The 27,178-nt window shown below is 40.4% G+C and overlaps 2 protein-coding genes across 4 annotated transcripts in view; both read right to left on the reverse strand.

Annotated features, from left to right (window-relative positions):
* The window catches only part of LOC117508631 (transcription regulator protein BACH1-like), a 44,422-nt gene extending 24,435 nt beyond the window's left edge, over positions 1-19,987 (reverse strand). The window contains exon 1 of the mRNA XM_034168432.1: positions 19,964-19,987. The gene's annotated coding sequence lies outside the window, so the exon portion shown is untranslated. The remainder of the gene's footprint in view (positions 1-19,963) is intronic.
* Positions 1,760-25,875, reverse strand: usp16 (ubiquitin specific peptidase 16). 3 transcript variants are annotated; one of them, XM_034168429.1, is made up of 18 exons: positions 25,724-25,875; positions 25,578-25,640; positions 23,509-23,702; positions 23,315-23,418; positions 23,101-23,213; positions 22,815-23,029; positions 22,630-22,725; positions 22,414-22,544; positions 16,918-17,005; positions 13,551-13,632; positions 13,367-13,458; positions 13,120-13,173; positions 10,426-10,593; positions 9,649-10,327; positions 5,072-5,166; positions 4,775-4,861; positions 4,543-4,690; positions 1,760-1,892 (listed from the first exon to the last, which is right to left on the reverse strand). In XM_034168429.1, exons 2-18 carry the CDS (start codon positions 25,636-25,638, stop codon positions 1,771-1,773), a joined length of 2,529 nt encoding a protein of 842 aa, XP_034024320.1. In that variant the 5' UTR covers positions 25,639-25,640; positions 25,724-25,875; the 3' UTR covers positions 1,760-1,770. The 3 variants fall into 3 exon arrangements, with proteins under 3 accessions (XP_034024320.1, XP_034024321.1, XP_034024319.1); XM_034168430.1 differs by having other exon boundaries at positions 25,718-25,875; XM_034168428.1 differs by having other exon boundaries at positions 25,578-25,875.
* Positions 25,876-27,178: the final 1,303 nt, after the last annotated feature.

Here is a 27,178-nt window from a genome sequence, read left to right on the forward strand (position 1 = left end):
GGTGGCCTCCCCAAATTGTCACTTGCAGGGGCTACAAAAATGGCTGCAAGACTTAAATGTTAAGGCAATGGTTTTGTTAACCCCTGGGGTCCGCAGATGCAATGCCACATCTAGATCAACTTTTTGTCATGACTTTGTTCACTCACTTTCTGAAACTACAACTGCTGTAATCTATTTTTCCTTTGATCTGTCACTGACAGCCAGTCCTTGAAGCCAGAGATCATCACATGGCTTTCCAAAGTCAGCATGTCAGTCTGGGATTCTCAGTGAAACACATCAAATAAACACTCAGAAAATCCAAACAAACCTTCACACTGATCTGAAAACAGCTAATTCTTCCATACTTTGGAAAAACAAGTGGGGGATTACTTTTTCAAGAGCAGAGCACTGCAATTACATTTGTTTTCAACGCAGGAACTGTGGGAATTTTAGCAACATGGATGGGGATTTTTTTTTCATACATTCAGCTGACACTGGCAAGTGATTTCATATTACAAAAACGTTCTTTTCCAATATACCAGTTCCCTGCTGTACAGCTCCCAGTGGGCAGCACTGCACATATTTTAAACATTTATTACATATTGATTTAAAAATGTTTTCATATATTGCTATACTGTTTTGATGGAAAGACTTTGGTGAAACCCATTTAACACCAAAACAATTTGTCCAAATGCATAAGTGTTTTCTGTAAAAATTTGAATATTTTTTAAAAACACATTTAAAAAAAATAGCTTGAAACAAGTATCTTTTACAGAGTTAAAGATATATAAATACCTCACATTCAGAAAAGAGATTGTTCTCAACATTTTGATATACAACACAGACTATGCAAGTACCTTAAAAGGGGAATTACTGAAAGTATAGTAAAATGACCTGGAAACACTGGCAAGGTTGTGGACCCCAGATGGATTCATTACACCCCTTAAATTAAAGGTGATAGTCTACACTACAAGCAAGGACAACTTTATTTTATTTCAACTCCACTGTGGTTGTGTACAAAGCCAAAATCATAAATTTGTGTCACTGTCCAACTATCTATCTATCTATCTATGTATATACAGTGAGGCAGATAAGTATTTGATCCACTGTCGATTTTGCAAGTTTTCCCACCTACAAAGAATGGAGAGGGCTGTCATTTTTATCATAAGTACATTTCAACTGTGACAGACGGAATCAAAAAAAAAAAAAACTAAATAAAATAAAATCAGAAAATCATATTGTATGGTTTTTAAATATAATTATTTATTTCAATAGAAAATCTTAGGAGGAAGCTGAAACTCGAAAGATCTGGAGAAGATCTGTATGGAGGAGTGGACCAAAATCCCTGCTGCAGTGTGCACACTTGGTTAGGAAACATCTGACCTCTATAATTGCAAACAAAAGTTTCTGTACCAAATATTAGTTCTGTTTTTCTATTGTATCAAATACTTATTTCATGCAATAAAATGCAAATTAATTATTTAAAAATCATACAATGTGATTTTCTAGATTTTTTTAAAGATTGTCTCTCACAGTTGAAGTGTACCTATGATAAAAATTACAGACCTCTATATTCTTTGTAGGTGGGAAAATGCAAAATCGACAGTGGATCAAAAACTTATGTGCCTCACTGTATTACACACACACACACACACACACACACACACACACACACACACACACACACACACACACACACACACACACACACACACACACAAATTGTTTGAATGCTGAAGAAAGCAGCTGATTAGTTTGGTCAGATGTCCTGAGCATTGAAGTCTGATACAACTAGAGGATTCTTTCGTAGAACAAAAGGTAGGCTTGGCTACTCTGGACTTTGCTCTCGGTCACAGGCTGGACACTCGTGTCACTGATATGGAACCAGGATCCTCTGGGTGACTCTAAATCTCCTGTGGGGGATGACATCAGCCACATCAGATATTAGAATAGAATTATTGTTCTGCAGTTTATTCTGTAAAATGTCCCATTCATGCAAGTGCTCATCTTTGGATTCCGTAGCATCAAGCAGATGATAGTCTATGACTCCCACTGGACAGAACGCCAGTCTGACATGGGTTACTTCCCCAGCTGAGGGTGGTACCCATTTACAGCTGGGTGGACTGAGACAAAGCAGGATAAGTGTCTTGTCCAAGGACACAAACAGATACCATGAGTGGGATTCAAACCCAAGTCTACATATTGGTAGGCACACTCCTTATCCAGTCAGCTCCTTGCTAGAAATGTCATTTAACATAAATAACACTGAGAAAGTGACAATTACAATGACCCGATTGACATCTGATCTGAGTTTTATTAAATGTCAGAAAACTGACACTTATAATGACCCTATTAACCATTCAATCAGTTTCATTAAAAGTCAAGAAAAAAGTAAAATAAATTAAAACTGACCATAATAAATTTGTGCAGTTTAACCGCTGCACACACACAACGGCATTAACATTCCAAGGTAAAACTCTTTGTATATTGTGCCTAAAACTCTTGTGAATATATTATCTAGGTTTTTAAACATTGTTATTGTGTGTTTTATGTAAACATAAGAATCTCAAGTGATTTTGTTTTATTTACAATGGGAATTGCTGTGAGCCGTGATCGCTTCTTGTTCTCGTCATTGTCAACAGTGAAATATGCTCTCTTAATGTCCTGCTTATATATATACACATACACACACACACATACATACATACATACATACACACACACATACAGAATAATAGTAGTGCTATGTGACTAAAAAGATTAATCCAGGTTTTGAGTATATTTCTTATTGTTACATGGGAAACAAGGTACCAGTAGATTCAGTAGATTCTCACAAATCCAACAAGACCAAGCATTCATGATATACGCACTCTTAAGGCTATGAAATTGGGCTATTAGTAAAAAAAAAAAAAAAAAAGTAGAAAAGGGGGTGCTCACAATAATAGTAGTGTGGCATTCAGTCAGTTAGTTTGTCAATTTTGTGGAACAAACAGGTGTGAATCAGGTGTCCACTATTTAAGGATGAAGCCAGCACCTGTTGAACATGCTTTTCTCTTTGAAAGCCTGAGGAAAATGGGACGTTCAAGACATTGTTCAGAAGAACAGCGTAGTTTGATTAAAAAGTTGATTGTAGAGGGGAAAACTTATACGCAGGTGCAAAAAAGTATAGGCTGTTCATCTACAATGATCTCCAATGCTTTAAAATGGACAAAAAAAAAAAGACGCGTGGAAGAAAACGGAAAACAACCATTAAAATGGATAGAAGAATAACCAGAATGGCAAAGGCTCACCCATTGATCAGCTCCAGGATGATCAAAAACAGTCTGGAGTTACCTGTAAGTGCTGTGACAGAAGACGCCTGTGTGAAGCTAATTTATTTGCGAGAATCCCCCGCAAAGTCCCTCTGTTAAATAAAAGATGTGTAGAAGAGCTTACAATTTGCCAAAGAACACATCAACTGGCCTAAAGAGAAATGGAGGAATATTTTGTGGACTGATGAGAGTAAAATTGTTCTTTTTGGGTCCAAGGGCCACAGACAGTTTGTGAGACGACCCCCAAACTCTGAATTCAAGCCACAGTTCACAGTGAAGACAGTGAAGCATGGTGGTGCAAGCATCATGATATGGGCATGTTTCTCCTACTATGGGCCTATATATCGCATACCAGGTATCATGGATCAGTCTGGATATGTCATAATACTTGAAGAGGTCATGTTGCCTTGTGCTGAAGAGGACATGCCCTTGAAATGGGTGTTTCAACAAGACAATGACCCCAAGCACACTAGTAAACGAGCAAAATCTTGGTTCCAGACCAACAAAATTAATGCCTCGCAGATGTGAAGAAATCATGAAAAACTGTGGTTATACTGTACAACTAAATACTAGTTTAGTGATTCACAGGATTGCTAAAAAAGCAGAATAGTTTTGAGTTTGTAGCGTCAACAGCAGATGCTACTATTATTGTGAACACCCCCTTTTCTACTTTTTTTTACTAATAGCCCAATTCCATAGCTTTAAGAGTGTGCATATCATGAATGCTTGGTCTTGTTGGATTTGTGAGAATCTACTGAATCTACTGGTACCTTGTTTCCCATGTAACAATAAGAAATATACTCAAAACCTGGATTAATCTTTTTAGTCACATAGCACTGCTATTATTCTGAACACTACTGTAAATGGTGGAAACTCTACATCTGGTGATGTCCATAGATTCCAGATGTCAGGCAGTCACTAACTGCAAAGGATTCTCATTCAAATATAATAATAATGCCTACAATTTAATGTTTTCATAGTTCAACAACCTTTGATGTCTGAAAATGCATGAAAAACTTGAAAGTCCATTACATCTCGTTTAATTTCAGCTCTTAATTTCAGTGTAAACACACTTGGTTAAACTCAATACCTCACTTTGAATATTTTGTTTTGTTCCTATTCACACAACCTAAAGATCAATGGAAACACATGCCATAATTGTTTTGCAGTAACACAAACTTAAAAAAAATAAAATTCTTTCTTTAAGGGGTGCACGTACCCCTGGCTGGGAATCAATGTTCGACAGACTCACCTTTTGCTGCATATCCATTGGACGAAGGTGTAGAGCACTGAGGTTGAACTTTCACATAAGCTGTGTAATGGCCTGACCTCATTGTTCCACTGTGTTCTACAACACCATACAGGCTGTACAAAACCTGAGATTCTCCTTCCATCACATTCTGTGGGGAAACAAGTCTTTGTTAGTGCAATCAGCAAAACATAAATAAATTCATAAATTAAATCCCTTCAGGTCAGACATTTACCTTACAATTTACAGCACAGAAAGGAGCCAGGTCCAGGATGAAAGGGAAGTGGACATGTCTGTTCACCTTACAAATACTATAGTCATTCTACAAGACAACAAAAGTCAGTCTCACTCACTATATATGACATTTTTCTAAAAATGAAAAAAAAAAAAAAAGTGACTAAAACAAATATGTTCATGAAAAGTGGTCACAACGTATAAATAACTTTTTGTTTCGTGTAACCTAAAAACTTGGTTTGCAATCAATTGGAAAAGCTTCATATGTACGTTTTGGTGTTTTCTAAAAGCGAATAACCTGTTGAAATCTCTTCAAATGAAGGGTTAGTATTGGTGGAGGAGAGGAGACCAGCATTTGCTTCAGAGCATCAGTGTACACATTCTTCTTGGTTCCTAAAAGAAGCACAAGTAAAACACACAGAACAACTTTATTGATGCCTAAATAGAAAACAGAATTAAACACTAATAAAAATATTAAGAAAATACACAAAACCTATATATAAAGTTTTCAAAGGCTTTATGTCCTATGAGAAAAGATTTATTTGTAGGTAGTGGCCTCAGATTGAGAGGTGCCTAGGAAGAGCTTATGCATTCGTGAGGCCGCGGGAGAGAGGTGTTTGGCGATGCCCATATCTTTGCAAGCAAACGAAGGTCCACGTCTTTAGGGTCCTGGTGCTACCTGTCTTAGTGTATGGTTGTGAGACTTGGCCTCTAACCAATGACCTAAGGTGACGACTGGATGTCTTTGACACTAGATGTCTTCAGAGGATCCTTGGGTACCGCTGGAATTACTTTGTATTAAACAAGCGGTTGCTGAGAGACTAAGATGAGGAGTATCACTTGCACTGTGAGGGAGCATCAGCTCTGTCATTTTGGCCATGTGGCCTGTTTCACTGTGCATGATCCAGCACATATGTGCCTGAGTGTTGTGAGGACCCCTAGTAGCTGAGAAGGCCAAGGGACTGCTCACATTTCACCTGACTGCAGCAGACAGATGGTTATTTTAGAGATTCTGGAATAATGGATTGGCTGTCTGCCTGGGTGGTTGTCCTACAGAACCCAAGATGGTTCTGTGGTGTCATGGATGGGACAAAGCACAGTACCAGCACAAGCACAAGCTCCCAGATTTGATTTGTCTCAACAGCAAAGGGACAGTGATGTTACTGTATGTTGTTCACCTACTTAAAGTTGCAACGTCCACATTTGACTGTAATGGTTTTGTCAAGATAATTGGAATTCGATTGTTCTGTGTCTGATAATATTTGCTGTTTAAAAAAATACATCCAGGGAATATGGCCTTGCCCCAATTGATGCAGTTCAACTACCTCGGGGTCTTGTTCATGAGTGAGGGGACGATGGAGCGTGAGATTGGCCGGAGAATTGGCGTAGCAGGGGCGGTATTGCATTCGCTCTACCGTACTGTTGTGACGAAAAGGGAGCGGCGCCAAAAGGCGAAGCTCTCGATCTACTGGTCAATCTTCGTTCCTACTCTCACCTATGGTCATGAGTGTTGGGTCATGACCGAAATAACTAGATCACGTGTGCAAGCGGTCAAAATGGGCTTCCTAAGGAGGGTGACTGGTGTCTCCCTTAGAGATAGGGTGAGAAATTCGGTCATCCATGGGGAGCTTGGAGTAGAGTCGCTGCTCCTTCGCATTGAAAGGAGCCAGCTGAGGTGTTTCAGGCATCTGGTAAAGATGCCTCCTGGGTGCCTCCCTAGGGAGGTGTTCCAGGCACGTCCATCTGGGAGGAGATCCCAGGGAAGACCCAGGACTAGGTGGAGAGATTATATCTCCACACTGGCCTGGGAACACCTCGGGATCCCCCAGTCAGAGGTGGTCAATGTGGCACGGGAATGGGACGTCTGGGGTCCCCTGCTGGAGATGCTGCCCCTGCGATCTGAACCCGGAAAAGCGGTTGAAGATGAGTGATGAGTGAGTGACATCCAGTGTGAAGTTGCACATTAAACCTGAACAAATGTTCCTGCCTGGCATTTGTACATGTTTGAAGCATGCATTACATAAGGCCAACTAGGTTGTGAATCAATGCTTCATAGTACCTCATTAAGACATACAATGGAGTCAGGGACAGCCAGCCGTGATGTGACACTGTTGTTGGTAATAAAAATTAAAGTTGGCCAAAGAAAGACGTCACAGAACAGTGTTAGATGGCTTTAAACCAGGGGTCACCAACCCTTTTCCTTGAGGGCACCTGTCCTGCATGTTTTCTAATTCTCCTGTTCCACTACCAGGCAATGAACTCAGGGGTGTTCAGCCAATCAAGAGCTGGAAAACAAAAATCAGGTGTGACTTGAGTAGGTAGACGTGGAAAATGTGTTGGGCAGGGCCTCTCCAGGAACAGGGTTGGTGACCCCTGCTTTAAACAGTCTTGAGTATGTGTCATTTGCTGACTCACAGACTTCGCAAAAGATCCATTACTTGAATTGTCATACTAATGCCTCGTTACCACCGAGTGGTGCAGGTCCATATGGCACGGTATGGTACGGTTCAGAATGGTTAAACATGGCTTGGCTTGCATTTCCACTGCCAGCAGTACACTTTGTTTGGTAGGTGGAGCATGGTAGATGCCCACATGCATGTTATCCAGATGGACAGCGTGACCTCATATCATTGTTCCACTGCAATGATCACCAGGATAGTCTGCACCTCCTTATTTGACCAAGCTTGGCTGCTTTTCACTGACATTCTTCGTTATGCGGATATTTAAAATGCCACATATATTTTCAACAGGATTCTGTCTAATGCGTAAATTGTTGCAGGGTGATGATGCGTTCCAATGTTGCTATGAGCCTGTTCTGGGAAGTCTCCTGGACTCAGTGCAGCAGGTGGGAGAAAGGAGGGTGACGGCTAAGCTGTCATCCCTGCTGGAGAACGCCTCCCACCCCGTGCGTGACACCCTGACTGCCCTGGACAGCTCCTTCAGTGACAGGCTGCTCCACCCCAAGTGCGTGAAGGAGCATTACGGCACATCCTTCCTTACTGCTGCTGTCAGACTCCACAACCAGCACTTCTCCCAATAGACCACTCAGATCACTCAAATCGCTAACACCATTATAGTAACAATGTTTCTGTCTCTTGTGTGCAATAGTACTACACATTCTTGTACAATAACCTGCACACTCATGTACAACATCACTTAACACTCATGTGCAATATTATGAAGCATTCTCTTTTTTCTTGCTTGTATTCTACAGCATATATTGCTATTCCGCACAGAACTTGACTTCCGCGTGTTTTTGGTATTTATCTTCCTTTACCTTATTTCTGCATACTTTGCAAAATTGTTCTATGACTACCCCGTTGATGCTGTAGTACTGTAAATTTCCTCGCCGTGGGATAAATAAAGGATCATCTTATCTCATCAATGGAAAGCAGTGGGTTAGTTCCTCGCTTTTGTTGCTGTTCCAATATATTGGTACTCTAAGTGAAGGTGCCAAAATCTGAAAGCGGAAATGCTCAAAATCGCATTTTGTACTGTACTGGCTGCTCTGTGCAAATGAGGCTTAACATCATCTTCTAGCTGCTCTGTCAGGTGTTACCACACCATCTTATTGTCATCTTGCCATCTGTTGGTCAAATAATTTTTAGCACAATATTATAATATACAAAGTTATTTTTCTTTTGGCTTCTTCAACTATTAATATTATAGTCATTATTGACTAGCTATGTAGAACAACTCCAGCTAACAATTACTAGGGGTGCCGGAAGGGGGGGGAATCGATCCAAAATATCCAAGAATCGATTTTTAAACAGCATTTTTTTAAAACATTTTCTTGCTTACTCACTGCGTGTACTGTTTGTCAGGCAATGGCTTCCGTACTGCAGCGCTCCCGCGAGGGGAGGGTCCAACATGCTTCAAACATTCATGAGCTGCAGCTTAGCATGGCAGACGAAGAGCTAATTCAGCCAACACAGTCTTTGCTGAAGGTAAATGTTTGGGTGCATTTTGGATTTTATTATTTGTTGTGTAAGAGCTTGACATGACTTTTGCAGTGTGCAAAATCTGCAAAATGAAAGTCAAATACTTTGGAAACACTTCAAATCCTCGAGCCCACATGCGACGCCATCACCCAGAGCTAAAAGAAGTGGAGCAGCGGTTTCTGCCAACTACTGACCAGCGCATACTCCACTTCACTAAACTGCCAGCCAACTCTGAACGAGCAAAGCAGATAAGTAAATTTACATCTTTAGAATCACTTGATTAACCTTGTAAAGCTGCATTTCCTTAAACATAAACATTTTTTAAGTAATATAACTATTTCTCAGAGCTCTTTGAATCAAAAATTGATTCTGAATTGAATTGTCACCCCAAGAATCGGAATCGAATTGAACTGTGAGTTGTAAGATTCACATCCCTATTAATTACTACTGTAGATTTTTATTTATCTACTGTATGTCTGGATCATACAATTTTATTGGGTGCATTTAGTCAATACCATTTGTGAATATATAAATAAAGCTTAAAAGATTAGATATTTTTGTTATTTAATCAACACCTCTGCTTGATCACTAGAGACCTCTCTGGAGAATTGTGTAAATGCATTGGCAGTGATATCAACTACTAAATTTTTGGTATTGTGAAACCCATAGTTCATATGGTCTGTAAAGAAATAGAAGTCAAAGTAAATGCAATCTTCAAATACACCCTGCAGTGCAGTAGTACCCAGAGTTGTACCGTCTCAGCTTACTCAGTAATTTCAGAGTGAGCAGAGATAGAAGTCAAAGTAAATGAAACTACTTTTGTTTTTATTTTTTTTTTTTTTTTGCATTTTCCGTTTTGGGGTTGTAATAGTAAGTTAAATGAACACAACACAACATTTGAAGGCGCAAATATATGAGTCATCTCTGTAAATACCTCCAGCTTTGTTGTTGTTCGGCTGCTGTTTTGTGCAAGTCACACACAGCAGGCTGTTATTCTGGGTCAGAGGGTCCACTTGTGTGAAATGAAACAAGCATGAATGTACTGAACACTCCTGCTTGTCTGGGTCCCTTCTGGATGCCCACGTTTGGAAGGCTTGTTCTGGGTCCTGATTTACAACGGTGTACTCTCTGGCCTCCAGTGGTTCATCTTTACACTCTGGGCTTTCTTCCCCAGCATCAGAGTCTTCTATGAAGGCATTGTTCAAGCTTACCTTCTCCATTTCACTCACTAACAGTGAGTCGTCCTCTAAATCTTGATCCACGTCAGACATTTTGTCATCATCGACGATGCTGCTCTTCGAGTCCTGACCCTCTGATAAAACATTAAAACGATTGCCGACCACTGACGTTCCAGATGAATCACAGTCCATCACTGAATCCTCATGGTCTTCATCTTCATTCTTGTCCTGAACTGTGTCAATGTTCTTTTGGTCCTGTTCAGAGATCATTTGCTCAGGATTCCTTTCACTCAGTGGGGTTTCTTCATCTGTCCGACTGTCAGCATTTTCCTGATCATTTGCATCACTGGAGTCAGTTTGTGTGCTCTCACAGCTCGGAGATGTGAGACTATCCAAAGTCATCCTGCCTTCAAACTTCTGCTGCCTCCTCTGATGCTGTGGGCAAATGTAAAGATTAATGTGGGCTGTTTAGTTTACTTAGCACAGAGTCAACACTTGCAAAATAAGGAAATGCACAACATTCACTGACGTACCTTTGCTTGCTTCTTTGCCTGTTTCTTGGCTTTCTTTTGCTGGTACTTGCTGCCACCACCTATGGGAATATCGTCACTTCCATTTGTCATCACAGAGCCATTCATGTCTTCCTGGCTCAGCTCACTGGTCTTCTGCACTCCTTTTCTCTGGGTCTTTTTCCTGTACACCTGCAACACATTTAAATATGACATTGTTCGAATTCAGTCACAACTTATGACAAATGTGTGAAAACATATTTCATAATAAAAAATGGTACTTACCCCTAAAATAGGTGTTTTTCAGGGACAATATTTTTTACGTTGTGATTTTTTTTCAAGCAATAGACTAGTGACAGTATGTTTTAAGATGTTTTAAGATGATGCTTTATTCCTAGTTCTTGTGTTGTTTTGTTACAAGTTGAATTTTAAGCTTTTCAGGCAGCAGACAAATCATACTTCAGGATTATTTGTCCTATGGCTGAGTGACAATTTTTTGGTAATATTTAATGCAAAGCTATATTTACAAACTGCATACCAAATTAATCAGAAAAGAGTATGCGATGTTGCAAAAAAAAAAACAACAACAAAAAAAACACATTAAAAAACATTACTTCCAGTTAAGATGGGATATGTGTCCTGTTGGCACTATTTAGAGATAAGAGACCTAATTAAGCATCTACAGTTATGAATTCTTCATCAACCTAAATTATAAAGTATGTTTTTTCTTTATTTTAGGTGACTGAAATGTGAATTTATCATGCCCAAGAAAGATAACTAAAGCTCTCAGGGTCGTGGCCAGCTTGCTGGCACTTACTCTTAGATGACCCCAGAGCAGAATCACAAAATTATTAACTCTGTGATGGTCACCCTTCATCTACTGTCAGTAGATGGCAGTGTGCCACACATTTGCTAAAAGTGATGGACTTAAACAGAATTTTCAGTTTTCAAATCGCCATTTTTTTTTAACAAATGAAAAAAAGACGACATTTACAAATACAGATTTACTTGTAAAACTCACCACACATTTCAGTAAATGTGTGTTATACTGACCAGGCAGCCAACCACTGACGTCAGGAAACTAATGTACCCATAATGCAATGCGGCATGTGTGTCTAAATGCTAAAACCTTCAAAATTAGTGCATTACTTTAAAACTAAAACATATAGCTGGTATTTTCACTTTGTAAAATGACAGACGTGATGTTAATTTCAATAACTTGTCCAGAGTTAGTTTGTTTAAAATTATAACCATAAGTGAAAACTCTCTACTTGTGCAAGACTCCAGTGAAATGACTGGTAGGTCTGTATGGTGTGAAGAGAAATTATCTTTTTGTTTTTTCCTCTCTCCACCAGGTTTCTTTTGCTGAGAGAAAGCCGATCTGAGGCAGAAGCGCTGACTCGTGTCAGTAACTGCCATGTACTGAAGTCAAGACTGAACGTTATCCGTTTATCTTTTAACTGTAACGTCCGCTAATTTTTTTAGCGATTTATCAGTTTAGCTTTATAAAAGTTAACTTTCAGTTAGTGGATTAACGGTTATCGAAGCTAACTTTTTGGTTATCTGTGCCCACCACTGGTGAGCTCAAGACATCTTCAGTAATGTGTAAATGTTCATGTATCCATCCCCTGACTAGCCTTAAGAAAAGTGTCTGTAAAAGAGATGATATGCATTAACAATAATGCTGATATTTAGCTTTTCCAATTACTGATTCATACATTTGTTTCTTCTAAATTAGACTACTGCAATGCTCCATTTTCTGGTTTACTGGCCGACTGATTGCATTCTTTTTCTCTCTGTCCGAGGTATGGATAATGTTCCATAGGATTGCAGGATTGACTGCTACAAATTGCAGGGTGCCGGAATGACCGTGAAATGCCCGGACTGAAGCGGGTGCCGCACACTGCAGGCTGCATTTGGAAAAGATGTTACTGCAGGAACAGGCCCACTATCGCCATGAGGAATGCTGGATGACCCCTGCTGTGGTGCAATTGCCTGTGTGGACTTATCATCAAATTCATCTTTTCTTTTGCCATGTTATGTTGTTTGATTTCCTGTTTTCTGTTTCTGCAGCTTTGTAAAACTCTGCAAAAAGCTTGTAACTGTTAGAATGACCTAAGCAGTGGGTCAGCCCTTGGTGTCTGGTCTGCTTGAGGTTTCTTGCTCAATATCATCAGAGGGAGTTTTTCCTTACCACTGTTGCCTATGTGCTTGCTCCAGAGGTTGGTAAGGTCACTTACTTGTGTGATGCACCTTGAGGCAGCTTTGTTGTGATTTGGCATGATATAAAACAAAATAAATTGAACTGAAGATGCTGGTCAGTGTTGTAATTAGTCTCCAACGTGTGATGTCTCTGTTTAAACTTTGTCACAAGCCCACAAGGCCACGAGGGTACACTTGACAAGATAGGGGTAAGATTTGTTATTGGTTCGGTTGCAATTTCGAATCTCAACACTAGTCGTCATTGAAAACTCTGTCAAGCGGCTTTAAACCCTTTGAATTTAAGCTGGAATTCTACACTGCAAGCACACTTGGATCATTTCATTTCAGCTCTACTGTGGTTATGTAGAGGCAAAATTTAAATAAATAAAAATGTGCCACCGTCCAAATACCTATGGACCTGACTATATGCCTCAAAGACTGTGCATCTGTAACATACACACAACATAAACATGAATTAGGAAACAAACTGTCACAAAGCCCTTGTGAAGTCTTCACCTCATCAGCAACAGGAAGAGAAAGATCCAAAAACATTTCTGTGATGACAGACACCTGCGGAAGCAAAGCAGCAACCACTCAGCTTTAACGTCATTGCAATCGCCTAAAACCTTTACATCTACACTCAACAAAAATATTTCTGATAAAAAAGTTTTAGATCTTTGAGTTCATCTCATACAAAATGGGAGCAAAACCAAAAGTGTTGCATTTATATTTTTGTTGAGTGTATTTACTTCACAATACATACCGTTTTACATTGTTGACATATTATCGTGCTTGTCATTTCCCCACCAAATACTTCATCAACAAAGGTTTTTGGAAACATGCTTTTCTCATACTCTGAAATAAAATGATCAACACTACAATCATACTCAAATGAACACTTTTCAGACTGCAGAATCTTGTCTTTGTAGATTGCAGTTATTCCTAACCTTTCACGACTGTTTTCAGCTCCTCTCCATCTGTGTTTCCTCTGGATTGTTTAAGTGCCTCCATTATCCCAGAGCTTACCCTCTGAAAAAAACAAACAAACAAACAATATGGCATCCCTTTAAACGTAAGTGATAACAAAATAACCCAATGATAAACCAACAGCATAAAATCTTGCAAATGCATAACATTCTCCAGGAGACTCGGTAATTTCACCCACTTTGCTCCCTGATTGCTCTCTGATAAAACCTCCTGTTCTGTTAAAATTATCCAGCCTATCAGAGGAGCGCTTGGGGAAAGACAAATCTCTGAGGTAATTAAATGAGAGAGAAAAGCGTTTTATGTGCAATTCTTTGCAATTCTTGCACAAGGTGTCCTTGACTAAATTTATAGTCCAAATGAGTGGGAGCAGATGAGACTGAAGTAAGAAAAAGAAACAGGAAAGTGGGATTGCAATGCACACTGGCAGTATGATTCAGATTATAGAATATCAACCAGGAGGTACAAATCAAATTACACATTTTAATATGTATTGTCTGTTGTATTTTTTGGTAATCAAATTAAAAAGCAAGACTGTCAGTTTCTGACAGTCTTGCTTCTAACTTAAAAAGTTGTTGTGGCAATCCTTCGGTGGTGAGGGAGATTGCCTTTTGATCGATTCCTGAAAGGAATATCAACATCCAGGTAATGATCTAGTGATACCTGTGTGTGGGTTTGTTCAACGTGGGAATGTCGTTGTACGCTGATAAACACATAGTCCTTGACAGATCATTAGGCAGGTCCGATGGCTGGGAAATCCCAGCAGATCAGTCTGAGGACCTGCTGCAGCACTCATGCACCTTCACAGCCGTTGGGTGACCGGTCATCACATCCTCTGCCTGAGTCACCGTTGAAGACTTCTGGTTTCAACAGAGCCCCTTTAGCCACCTCATGTTCAGGGTTCCTGTTGGGCCTTCCTGACTACCATAGCAGCCACAGAGCACACAAGGTCTCGCACAAATTTTACCCCAACAGGAAATCCCCTGCTTGATCAGATACCCAAGGTGTCATGACAATTAACTAAAAAAATGAATTTCAATTAAATTTGTTGAGCAGACAGAAAATGTTATGAGAAATAAGTTATTTGTTTTTGGAGGTAATGGGGACTATATGCTGGAACTGAGAGCTAGAAGAATGTTTATCAATTAGCTACATTTAACTCAAAAAGTTGCAAAAGGAAGCGCCTTGAGGCAAACTTGTTGTGATTTGGCGCTATGTAAATGAAAACAAATTGAAATTGGATGTTGATGAAGCCTGGTGAGCAGATGGACAATGTCCAAAAAAAATGAGGGGTTTTATTTTCAATTTAATGTGGAACATAATTTTGGATCCAGGATCCAGAAGTTTTAGTCAATACGTGGCCTTGGTGGAGGTATGGTCTGAGTCCCTTCCTAGTTTATACTGCCATTATCAATGCCACTTAGTAAAGCATTGTAGTAGTAAACCAAGAACAGCCAAAGTAATAGTGAACAACAATGATGAAAGACTGGTGGCTGTTTTAGCTGTTAACAAAAGCCATTCATTTTCATTTTTTATCCAAATTTATTTTCATTTATATAGCGCCAAATCACAACAAGGTTGCCTCAAGGCGCATCACACAAGTAAGGTCTAACCTTACCATTCATCCTCATAATTATCATTATTATAAAGTTTGTTCCCCCTGACAAAAAAACAAAACAAAACCAAAAAAAAAAACAAGGGGGGGGGGGGGGTCTTTTGTACACTCAACTTTGCACTTAGCTGAATAGGCAAGGACGTTCATTTGTATTTGTATTCACTAATCCTGAAAACAAAGAGGGGCCTTTGGTGCATACGCACTCACAATTCCAACTTGGCTTATATCAATCAATTTAATAAAATAAATGAAAAGAGCCCTGATCGGGACCAATTCCAATTGTTGTGTTTGGACTGAGACATAACCAGTTTTAAACCACACAATGAAGGCATTCCTACATTTATACTTGTACATTATTTTAACAATCCAACAAATTTTTTTTATTTTCAGCTTCATGCTGCTTTTTAATGGCCCGGTCACATGGCACTTAACAAAGGGCAACGAAGCCCAAAAGAAACAAGAAATCTGGACTTCGTTCCTGCAGCTGGCGCTTCATCAGGATTTTTAAACTTGAAAAATTTGAACGAATGCCTTAACGAAACCTTAATTTATGCTGTGGATTTGTTTGCGGGGGGGTAATGCGGGAGCATGATCAGCCTCGTTTCCTTGTAGCTGCTGAGTGCCGACAGGATCCTTGATGGCTGTGTATTTGTTCACTGCAGGGGGGGGGGTGTCTTTGCAGGAGCACGATCAGCCTCACTGCCATCATGACGTAGTAATATTTTGTGTCATCTGTGGTGATCTCTCAGAGTGAACTGTGCCTCAGTTTGTGCAAACCAGGCAGCAGTTTACAGAAGCGTGACTTTGTGCATCAAGTGTGGAAAAGTTTCAGATCTCGGATGAACAGGTTTGATCCATGCAGCCCGCAGAGTCTGTGATAAAATTATCCACACAGCCCACAGCTTGTGTGCATGAGCTGGCAGTGATCCATCCATTAAAATGCACATCAGAAAACATGGTTAGATTCTTTCAATTCATAAAATGAAAAATGTATTTATTTCAAAATCCAGAGAACACAAACTGCAGGTCTGGTCAAACAAGAAGCCTGCCGTTTAAGTATGTGAGTTTAAATGGCAATATTTTCTCTATTTTTTTGGGGGGGGGGGGGGGGGGGGGGTGCACAATAGGCTCTGAACTTTGTGATCTGATGTTACGAACCGCGATGAGACAGCAGTGTGTCCCACTGCATGTCGGAAAACATGTGTGCTGTGGCTGCAGACAGTGAGGATTCTGATGATGAAGGAGATGATCCTTCTTTTGTTCTGGAAGACGAACCAGAGCAGGTGGATCCACTGACGTGCGCACATATCTCCACAGTGGATATGATCGCGCACCTATTCTTTGCCGCTTCTCCAGGACTCAAGCACTAGAGCTCCGTTCCAGTGCCGAGTTGTGAAACGCAGAGCGGGATGCAGACACATACTGCTCCAGCAGTGGCTCCAGCCACGTTTCATTTAAAGCATGGAGATCAACGTTAGCTTCAGTTTCATTTTGTTCTTCTTTCATTTTTTTTTTGCGCAGGATAGTCAGTGATGGTAAAAGTCAAAAACTCATTTGTCCACCTTTTCTCGACGATTTGTGACTTTTTTCCCTTCGCTCAGGAATTGTTGTATGCCGTGTGCCTTAAGCTAACTGCTTGGAACAATCAAAATATTTGCTGTCAAACCATCAGTCTGTGAATGTGTACAGAAAATACTTTGAGACAGGGCGCCTACTTTGGTCTCCTCAGATCGCATTCCGTCCAGGAGGTAGCGCAGGAGCTCCTGGCTATCCTGCTGCTGAAATCCTTTGAACCTGGCAGCTCTGCAGAAAGTAGATTGGCAATTGTGAATGCAAATATCACGTTTTAAAATATGTACTTCAGTACATCTAAACAAGAGGCATTTTGAGTGCATAACAGCCCACTAAGCTTAAAGTAGACCTGCGTTGAAATAAATGTGGTCAGATTTCAGAAAGAAATAGCTGATATGTATTTATAAGACCCTTGTGAATGCAGTAAAGTAAATCTGTAAGCCCAAATTTGTAATTCAGTGGAGAAATCTTCATTTAAAAATGACAAATTTGCAGCTAAAATTTAGCCCTCTGAAAACAGTTTGTACAGCCGTATCATTTCCATGACGTCAGGGACAAGAAGACGCGCTCCCGGCTTCAGTCCGATCCCGCATTGAAATTGATTTTATCTGTTAGTAATGTTACTTATACACGTCCTGGTTTCAACATCCAAAAGTAAGCTGCAATGAATGTGAGATACAGATCTGTGTGCTCAGATCAGCAACAACATCGACAGCGGGCGCCGTTCTTCCTCTCCCGCTCTCTGCCTCCGCGGCGCTTATTAAGTCTGTGGGCTCGTTAACGAGCTCGTTAACCGCCAACGCGGGACACTCACACCGCCCGTGTCTGCTTTGCAGCCGGTGTTGTGCCAGATTCAGCGCACAACACCGGCATCACCTCTCTGTCTACTGAATGGAGCTGCAGCACACTTGGCACAAGTCCTGAGATTACGCTCGCTGTTTTATAAGCGAAGCGGCCGGTACACCTGTTGCTGCAAGGACAGACTTCTTGCGGCAAAATCCACAGCACCGCACGTCTCGGCAATCGGAGCCCCAGAGCTCCATGGACGCTGAGAGAGGTTTATATATTTGTAATGACTGGGATTCTTTGCGGATCTCGCCTCCATATCCCACGATGGTACCGGAGGCGAAAGACAGTAGATTTTCATTGCGACACCACTCAAACGGGCGTATGAAAAAGTCCCCCAAAATAATTTTCAAGCACAAATAAAAGAAATGTGTACTCACCAAACGTGCCGCAAGACAATATGAAGTTTTAAAAAAAGTAGATCCTTCCGTATAAGACAAGAAAAAAGGTGCAGATGCAAACTGACGTAAATCCACAAATTACAATTGGCGCAATGCATGCTGGGAGAGGGTATTGTCCGTGATGTCTCGGCAGCGTCCATGATGAGAGGGACAGTTTGCGAAGGGCTAAATGTTAGCTGTAAATTTGTCATTTTCAAATGAAGATTTCTCCGTTGAATGACAGATCTGGGCTTGCAGATTTACTTTACTACATTCAGAAGGATCTCATGTGTAAATGTAAGTCATTTTTTGTTCAAAAAATCTGACTGCATTTTTTCAAGGCAGACCCGAACTGAAAGTGGATGTCAGCACCTTAATTATCATACAATCCCAATTCCAATGAAATTGGGACGTTGTGTAAAATGTAAATAAAAACAAAACAATGATTTGCAAATCTTCTTTGACCTATATTCAACTGAATACACCACAAAGACAAGATATTTAATGTTCAAACTGACAGACTTCTTTGTTTTTGTGCAAATATTTGCTCATTTTGAAATGGATGCCTGCAACACATTTCAAAAAAGCTGGGACGGGGCAACAAAAGACTGGTAAAGTTGATGAATGCTCAAAGAACACCTTTCTGGAACATTCCACAGGTAAACAGGTTAATTGGAAACAGGTGAGTGTCATGACTGGAAAAAAGGAATAAGGATAAAAGGAACATCCCCAAAAGGCTCAGCCGTTCATAAGCAAAGATGGGGCAAGGATCACCACTTTGTGAACAACTGCATGAAAAAAATAGCCCAACAATTTAAGAACAATGTTTCTCAACGTTCAATTGGAAGGAATTTAGGGACTCCATCATCTACAGTCCATAATATAACCAGAAGATTCAGAGAACTTTCTACATGTAAGCAGCAAGGCTGAAAACCAACACTGAGCCCGTGACCTTCAATCCCTCAGGCGGCTCTGCATTAAAAACCGACATCATTGTGTAAAGGATCTTACCACGTGGGCTCAGGAACACTTCGAAAAAAACATTGTCAGTTAACACAGTTCATCTCTACATCTACACGTGCAAGTTAAAACTCTACCATGCAAAGCGAAAGCCATACATCAACAACATCCAGAAACGCCGCCGCCTTCTCTGAATTACAACCACCAATTGCGTCTGTCCATTTCAAAGAATGGACAGACGCAAAGTGGAAAAGTGTGCTGTGGTCTGATGAGTCCACATTTCAAATTGTTTTTGGAAATCATGGATGTACGTCCTCCGGACAGAAGAGGAAAAAGACCATCCAGATTGTTACAAGCGCAAAGTTCAACATGTGATGGTATGGGGGTGTGTTAGTGCCTATGGCATGGACAACTTACACATGTGTGATGGCACCATCAATGCTGAAAGGTACATCCAGGTTTTGGAGCAACACATGCTGCCATCCAAGCAACATCTTTTTCAGGGACGTCCCTGCTTATTTCAGTAAGACAATGCCAAGCCACATTCTGCACGTGTTACAACAGTGTGGCTTCATAGTAAAAGAGTGCAGGTACTAGACTGGCCTGCCTGCAGTCCAGACCTGTCGCACATTCAAAATGTGTGGCGCATTATGAACCGCAAAATACAACAATGGAAACCCTGGACTGTTGAACAACTGAAGTCATACATCAAGCAAGAATGGGCAAGAATTCCATCTACAAAGCTTCAACAATTAGTGTCCTCAGTTCCCAAATGCTTATTGAGCATAGTTAGAAGGAAAGGTGATGTAACACAGTGGTAAACATACCACTGTCCAGGCTTTTTTGAAACGAGTTACAGGCATCAATTTCAAAATGAGCAAATATTTGCACAAAAACAATAAAGTTTATCAGTTTGAACATTAAATATCTTGTCTTTGTGGTGGATGTAACTGAATATAGGTTGAAGTGAATTTACAAATCATTGTATTCTGTTTTTATCTACATTTCACACAACGTCCCAACTTCATTGGAATTGGGGTTGTATCACGTCATCACAGATGTGTCTACACAACGTATATACACTTTGTGACCATGACAACGCTTATCAGGCATTCTGGAGCTGCGGCTGCTGGTATTATTTATGCAAGTTGGCAGTCACATTTGCATATTTGTTGTCACCCAACCCTAATATTCACACATTCTGCATGCAAAGTCTCAATTATAAAACATTTTTGAATGGTGTGTGTGTGTGTGTGTGTTAGTGAGTGAGGTGGCATCTTCAGAAATGATAAGAAGCACATGGAAATGACAAATATGATGTATTTAAAATAATTCAACAAGTCAAATTTTCTCCAATTAGAAGACATCAAACTGGAAGTATTGTCCTTCATGCACAACTTAGTGTGCACCATTATGTGAATTTTACTGAAATCCATTAATCAGTTTAGGAGGAGCTGCGCTGTCAAGACTGTTGGACAGAGAGAGCGATGAGCAAACTGGGTGCACTTTTGTTACATAGTATATCACAGGGAGATAAAAAACAAAAAAAACAGGTTTTGACCATATGACCCCTTTCATAAGACTTTTTTTTCTCCACTGTCAAATCTGTGACTTGAAAGCTAAAAATTAGCCTTCACAAATGAAAGATTTCAACAGATTTATATGTTTAACAAAGGCATGGATATGCTGACTTAATTATAAAAGCTTAAAACGAGCTCGCAGTGCAAAGTCTGCTGGCTCACACAACAGGATCGTAATTTAACCGTAGTTTCATGAGCAGTGATGGACAAACTGAAAATTTTGAACCACTGAGTCAATAAGTAATTGTGTTGAAATGGTTAAATATGGCGACATCTGCTGGCCAATCTTCAACATAGCACGTGCATGGAACAATAAAGGGCAGCGTATCATGAAATAGTAAGGCATGGTTATAAATTTTTAATAATAAAGGCTCTACATGCATCTTGAGATTTTTGACTATTTTTTCTTTTAGACGATCATATACAGTAAAACTTGCCTAAACTGTCATCGTATAAACCGGATACTCACACTCACTGGACAAAAGCAAAAGTCCCAATGCTTTCATATGGTTTTCCATGTAATGAACACCATATACTCGTATACTGCATTTTGAATAAAGCATTTCCACTTACATCAGACAAATGTCCTGTCCCATCACAATGTACGCGTACCCAGTTGCAACAGAGGTACAAAATTAAGTTCAGCACTGACACTAGCTGATACGAGCAAAGTGGGTACTGTATTTCCTTGATTAGAAGCCCGGGCTTTTATTTTTTCAAACCGTGCTCAGACACAGCGCCTAAACGAGAGTCCTTTATTCAAGGCCAGTGATTATTAACAAAATGCTTCTTGCTGCTTGCACTGTAATAAGGTGTTAAGTTTCACACATATCCCTGTGTGTGGCAAACCAAAGATAACCGCTTTAGATCAGAGCCCTCTGTGTGGTTGCGAAGCTTCTCCATTGCCTGAAACGACGGAGACCGCAAAGGCTGTGATTGGTCAACTTTGCAGTTTCACTCCTTCCTCTCCTGTCATATTTTAAAAGTTTTTGCAGTGCACACACCGATTACATTTCAATCATGGATCAGAGGAACATTTGGCAGGAAAGTCTGCAAATATGACCAACTTCACAACAGAGTTGAAAAACTATAAAGACGCTCAAATAACCACAATTCATAGAGGGAAATTGCAGGTACCGTAATGTTGGTCTGGATGTTGATGATTGTATAAAGAAGTGGAGCTCATTGGAGGACAAACTGATACAGAAAAAGCCACTGTTCATGCGGCAAAATGAAATAACACACCCACACACAAGGACTCAGACACCGCTAGGGTTCTGCTGTTATTAGATCTCGGTGCTGCGTTTGATACCGTGGATAATCATATTGTACTCGATAAGCTGGACAATAACTTTGGGATTACTGGAAGTGCCCTTGCGTGGTTGATGTCATACCTGTCCAGTCGTTCTCACTGTTTTTTTGTATAATAACACTACCTCTAACCTTCGTGATATGAAATTTGGGGTTCCACAGGGATCCGTCTTAGGCCCCCTGCTTTTCTCCCTTTACATAGCACCCCTTGGGCATATACTGTGGCATTTTGGGATTGCTTTTCACTGCTATGCTGATGATACTCAACTGTACATGCCAATAACTGCTGGTAATCTCATCCACATAAAATTCTTCGAAGATTGCCTTGCATCAGTGAGAAGATGGATGTCTAGTAACTTCCTCCTTTTCAACTCTGATAAGACTGAAATGATGAGATAAGACTGAAACCAATACTTTTACGAGGGGGGGGGGGGGAATCTTGCCAAGGTTTTGTCTAATATTGGGGCCTCTGCTACATCATGCCTGATTAGCCTATTTTTTATACACTCAGCTTTATGGCTGTGCATCACTAAACCAGTGTTATTTTTAAAGGAAGACTCACTTTTTACAAACTTGTGCGAACAGCTCCCGTGGTGTCACCACAGCTTTCTTTGACTCTTGGAGCTCATTGAGCAACTGATACATAGCTGAAGTCATGGATCCAGGCTGGTCTAAGTGGACTGAGAGAGGCTCCTGCATTCACAACAAAACAATGAGTCACACCCACAATACACAGCAGACCACATCTGCCTTTATTAAAAGATACGTGGAAACAGACCAGATGTGAGGAAGCACCAGACGTAACGTTCAGGCTTGTTTTCTCTTCAGTCACTTTACTGAGAGTCTGTCGTAAGAGTTGAGTTTGAGAAAGGCTCTGGAAAACCAAAGACAACAAGTCATGATAAACCTATTAACATTTCATTTTAATGCAAAAATGCAGTCAGTGATGACATATATTCATACCTGAATAACAGCATTAAAAAAGCAAGTGTTTCCAAGATTGTTAAGTCCCTTTACAGATACTCCATTGTTGTCTTGAAATGTGCCACATTTTTGCAAATTTACGCTCTCTTTCTTGCGGTTTTTCATTTGTTGGTTCTGATTCTCCTTGTCCTCACTTTCCTCTGTTTTTACATTCACAGGCTCTTCCGTCAACATGACGTCTTCTTCCTTCAGCCCTACAGTCACCAAAACCAATAATGGCAACAAAACCTTCACAACAGAGTGATTAATTTCCTGTGCCACCTACTTTTCTCTGATCTATTTGTGGTTTCTGATGAAGCGTGTTTTTTTATGTTGGCCACCAGCTGAGCCACAAGGCCGGTTCCAGAGTACAGGACTTCAGTGTCGCATATGTAACACCTGTAGGATTGACAAAAGATAAAGAGAAAAGCTCAAATGTGACAGAAAAAAAAAACCCAAACTCAATCTTACATGATTGCACATCACAGCAGAACACACACCAAACACTCCAGGTGTCCAAGCTGACCACCAGGCAATGAGGATCTGATCGAGGAGTGTCATAATGTTTGACTGCATGTTGGTTTTCAGAGCTTCGCCCGCAGCCCTGAGAGGAAAAACATAACTTGACATTTTGCACAAAAGTGACATCATGCACTGTGAAAACCTGCATGATCAATGTGTCTCTGAAACTCACTCTGTGGCCACATTTCAAGCACATCCATAGCGATACGGTTTCTTTTTCATCTTCAGAGTCCTGTGGCAGGTTTGAGCTGCTACCATCTTTGCATTTGGTCTGTTTGCAATCTTGGCAAGTCGTCCAGTCAAAATTCCAAGACTTTTTAAGGAAATTTTGGTCTATTCCCTTCTTGATATGCCTGCATGATGGCCCTATGATTATTGGAGAAACACACACACACACACACACACACACACACACACACACACACACACACACACACACACACACACACACACACACACACAATAAATAACAAACCCTTTGCTTATTTGACATATTGTGGTAGAAAATGCTGAAATGTTCTTGGGTCATTCCGTGTGAAATCATCAGATGCCTCCCAAGTCACCGACTCAGATTTTTTTTGCAAGTACCTACATATGTCTGATGAACACATGCAAAACGTTTCTGCTTAATTCCAAGTAGTTTTTTATATATTTTTTTTTAATCAGGGTACCCACAATCCTATTTTACACTCATGAATGGATTTTGAGCTTTTTTCCATTTTTAAAAGGCATTATCTCAGCTAAAAATGCAGATATGAAGTGCAAATTTGGAATATACCCTATTTGGGCACCCCAGATACAGTAGTAAATTTAAAAAAAATGGGATAGAGCTAATTTTTCATTCTGTAGCGTCACATAAATGGCAGTTTGTCCATACTCGCAAAAAAAAAAAAAAAAAAAAAAAAAATTCAAAGAGCTGTACTAAAGAAGAGATTCAATGGATAATCTTCATATTGTAGAATACACAAATCTGGGTACTAGTTATATGTGTGTGTAAAACACTGTGGTCATACCTTGAAGGGTTTTCGAATTATTGACTCTTAAAAATTGAACATGATCGTAGAATGTGAAAAATAGGCCTCTGAAGTACAATTTGTCAAAAAAGGTCTATATTTAATCAGTGTACAATTTAAAGAAATATGATGACATTTTGCACAAAGATGATCTTTGAGTCATGGAAGAGATTATTAAGTTTTTGTGATGCTCTGGCTTTGCTTTGAAGTTTCTTCTTTTATCCCTCTGACATTTTAAAATTTAATTTAGTCTTTATTTAACCAGGTTAGTGCCACTGAGATCAAGACCTCTTTTACAAGGGAGACTTGGACAATTATAAAGTTACAAGCTAACCACCTATGAACCATGCTGCCCTGAACTGTTGCTGTGCTGTCTGCATTCTGAATGGACATTGTAGCAGGAACAGGCCCAATGATGGCATGAGGAAGTCTGGATGACCCTGCCTGTGGTGCAAACACCTGCATGGACTTCTCATCAAATTAATTTTTTTTTTTCTTTTGCAAAGTTGTGATGTTTGATTTCCTGTTTTCTGTTTTTTCAGCTTTGTAAAACTTCGCAAAAACCTTGTAACTGTTAGAATGGCCTAAGCAGTGGATCACCCCTCTGAGTTTGGTCTGCCTGAGGTTTCTTTCTCAGTATCATCAGAGGGAGTTTTTCCTTACCACCGTCACCTGTGTACTTGCTCTAAGAGTTAGTAAGGGTAGACCTTACTTGTTTGAAGTGCCTTGGGGCAGCTTTGTTGTGATTTGGAGCTATATAAACTAAATAAATTGAACAGCAGGTACTGCAGGTTATTTCCCCAACCAAGGCAGTATCCCTTTGCAGTTATACTAATCATGTCCTTGGACAAAACAGTTCATCTGCATTGTCTCGGTTCCCCCAGCTTTGGCTGGAGAACTGACCGATGTAGGATTGGCGTTCCATTCAGGGGAAGTCTTAAAACTGTCACCTGCTTCATGCTACAGTCTGGTGATAAGCTCTGGCACCAGTGGGCCGTGGAGTCGATACAGGACTGAAACAACACAAATGAAATGTCTTGCTCAAGGACACTGACAGGTAGCGTAATTGGGGCTCAAACCTAGATCCACATATTGGTTACTACATTCATTGAAAAATATAATCAGCAGAATAACGAACAACAACAACAACAACAAAAAAAGCTGTTTGTTGGCGCTCCAACAATGATTTCATTGTTAAACGACAGATGGTCTTATTATTTCATTTTACCTGTGAAGTCAGTGTCATCTTCCTCTCTTGAGCTCTTGTCCTTGCCTCTTTTCTTTCCCATTTCTACCTAAATAACATGTATGACTCACTGCAGCCACTTTAACATTCAGACAGGCTGAACCACACACGCTCAGATCAACTTACACTCACTTTTCTCTACTTCACGACTCTAAAAACTCCAATGCAGTCATATGTAACTCAGGTGAACAATTTAAGACGAAAAACGAGCACATCCAGAGAAAACAAACAGTTAAATAAGTCAAAGAAAAAGTAACTGCAGTATTTTAGACACGGTGCTGCGCCGACGTTTCCTGTGTGCGTCGCCTGCAAAAGTCCGACCTGAAACAAACATTCAAGCGTTGCCAGGTCAGTTTACAATAAGCGACCTTCGACGTCTTTCTTCCTTCAACTTCAGGCGGTTTTTGAACACGACCTGATGCCATTTGTGATATCAGATTTGATCACCTGCAGTCCAATAAATACATAAATAAATAAATGGCATGCCAATATCAAGTTGGAATGACATTCAATGTTTATAGCTCGTCCAGTGAGCGGCTTGTTGTCGTCACTGTTCTTTATTTCCTGCAGCAGTCAAGATATTTTTAATGAACACTTTTAGTTGCTGCTCTGATCCAGTGCTGTAGATCATGCTTTATTCATTTATTTATTTATTCATTCATTCATTCCATTGTTTTATTTGTATTGCTGTATGTATGATTTTGTATGGAGCTAAATCCAGGCCAAAAGTTTTGTAATCTGAAACTTTTGGCCTGGATTTAGCTCCATAGAATTTGGTACTAAATGCATTCCCTTACCAAAAAATAGTATTGATAAGTATATAAAAAGTAAACTGGAAGTATACTTGAAACATACTTGCATGTACTACTTTTTGGTAAGGGTTTCCCCATTGAGGGTTAATAATAATAATGATCAAATCTAAAAAAAAAAAAAATGATGAAAACTTAAAGAACAATCCATCACAAATTTGTGGGAAAAAATAACCACATCATCATCTACAACAACACCACCATCACTGAATTTATTCCATCCATCCATCCATCCATTTTCTTCCGCTTTATCCGGAGTCGGGTCGCGGGGGCAGCAGCTCAAGCAAAGCTGCCCAGACCTCCCGATCCACACACACACCTCCTCCAGCTCCTCCGGGGGAACCCCAAGGCGTTCCCAAGCCAGCCAAGAGATGTAGTCCCTCCAGCGTGTCCTGGGTCTTCCCCGGGGCCTCCTCCCAATGGGACGTGCCCGGAACACCTCTCCAGCGAGGCGTCCAGGGGGCATCCGGAAAAAATGCCCGAGCCACCTCAACTGACTCCTTTCGACGTGAAGGAGCAGCGGCTCGACTCCAAGCTCCTCCCGAGTGACCAAGCTCCTCACCCTATCTCTAAGGGAGCGCCCAGCCACCCTGCGGAGGAAACTCATCTCGGCCGCTTGTACTCGCGATCTCGTTCTTTCGGTCATGAGCCAAATCTCATGACCATAGGTGAGGATCGGAACGTAGATCGATCGGTAAATTGAGAGCTTTGCCCCCCTACTCAGCTCTTTCTTCACCACAACGGTCCGATACAGCGACCGCATCACTGCAGATG

This window comes from Thalassophryne amazonica, chromosome 4 (assembly GCF_902500255.1).
Source record: "Thalassophryne amazonica chromosome 4, fThaAma1.1, whole genome shotgun sequence".
NCBI lineage: Eukaryota > Metazoa > Chordata > Actinopteri > Batrachoidiformes > Batrachoididae > Thalassophryne > Thalassophryne amazonica.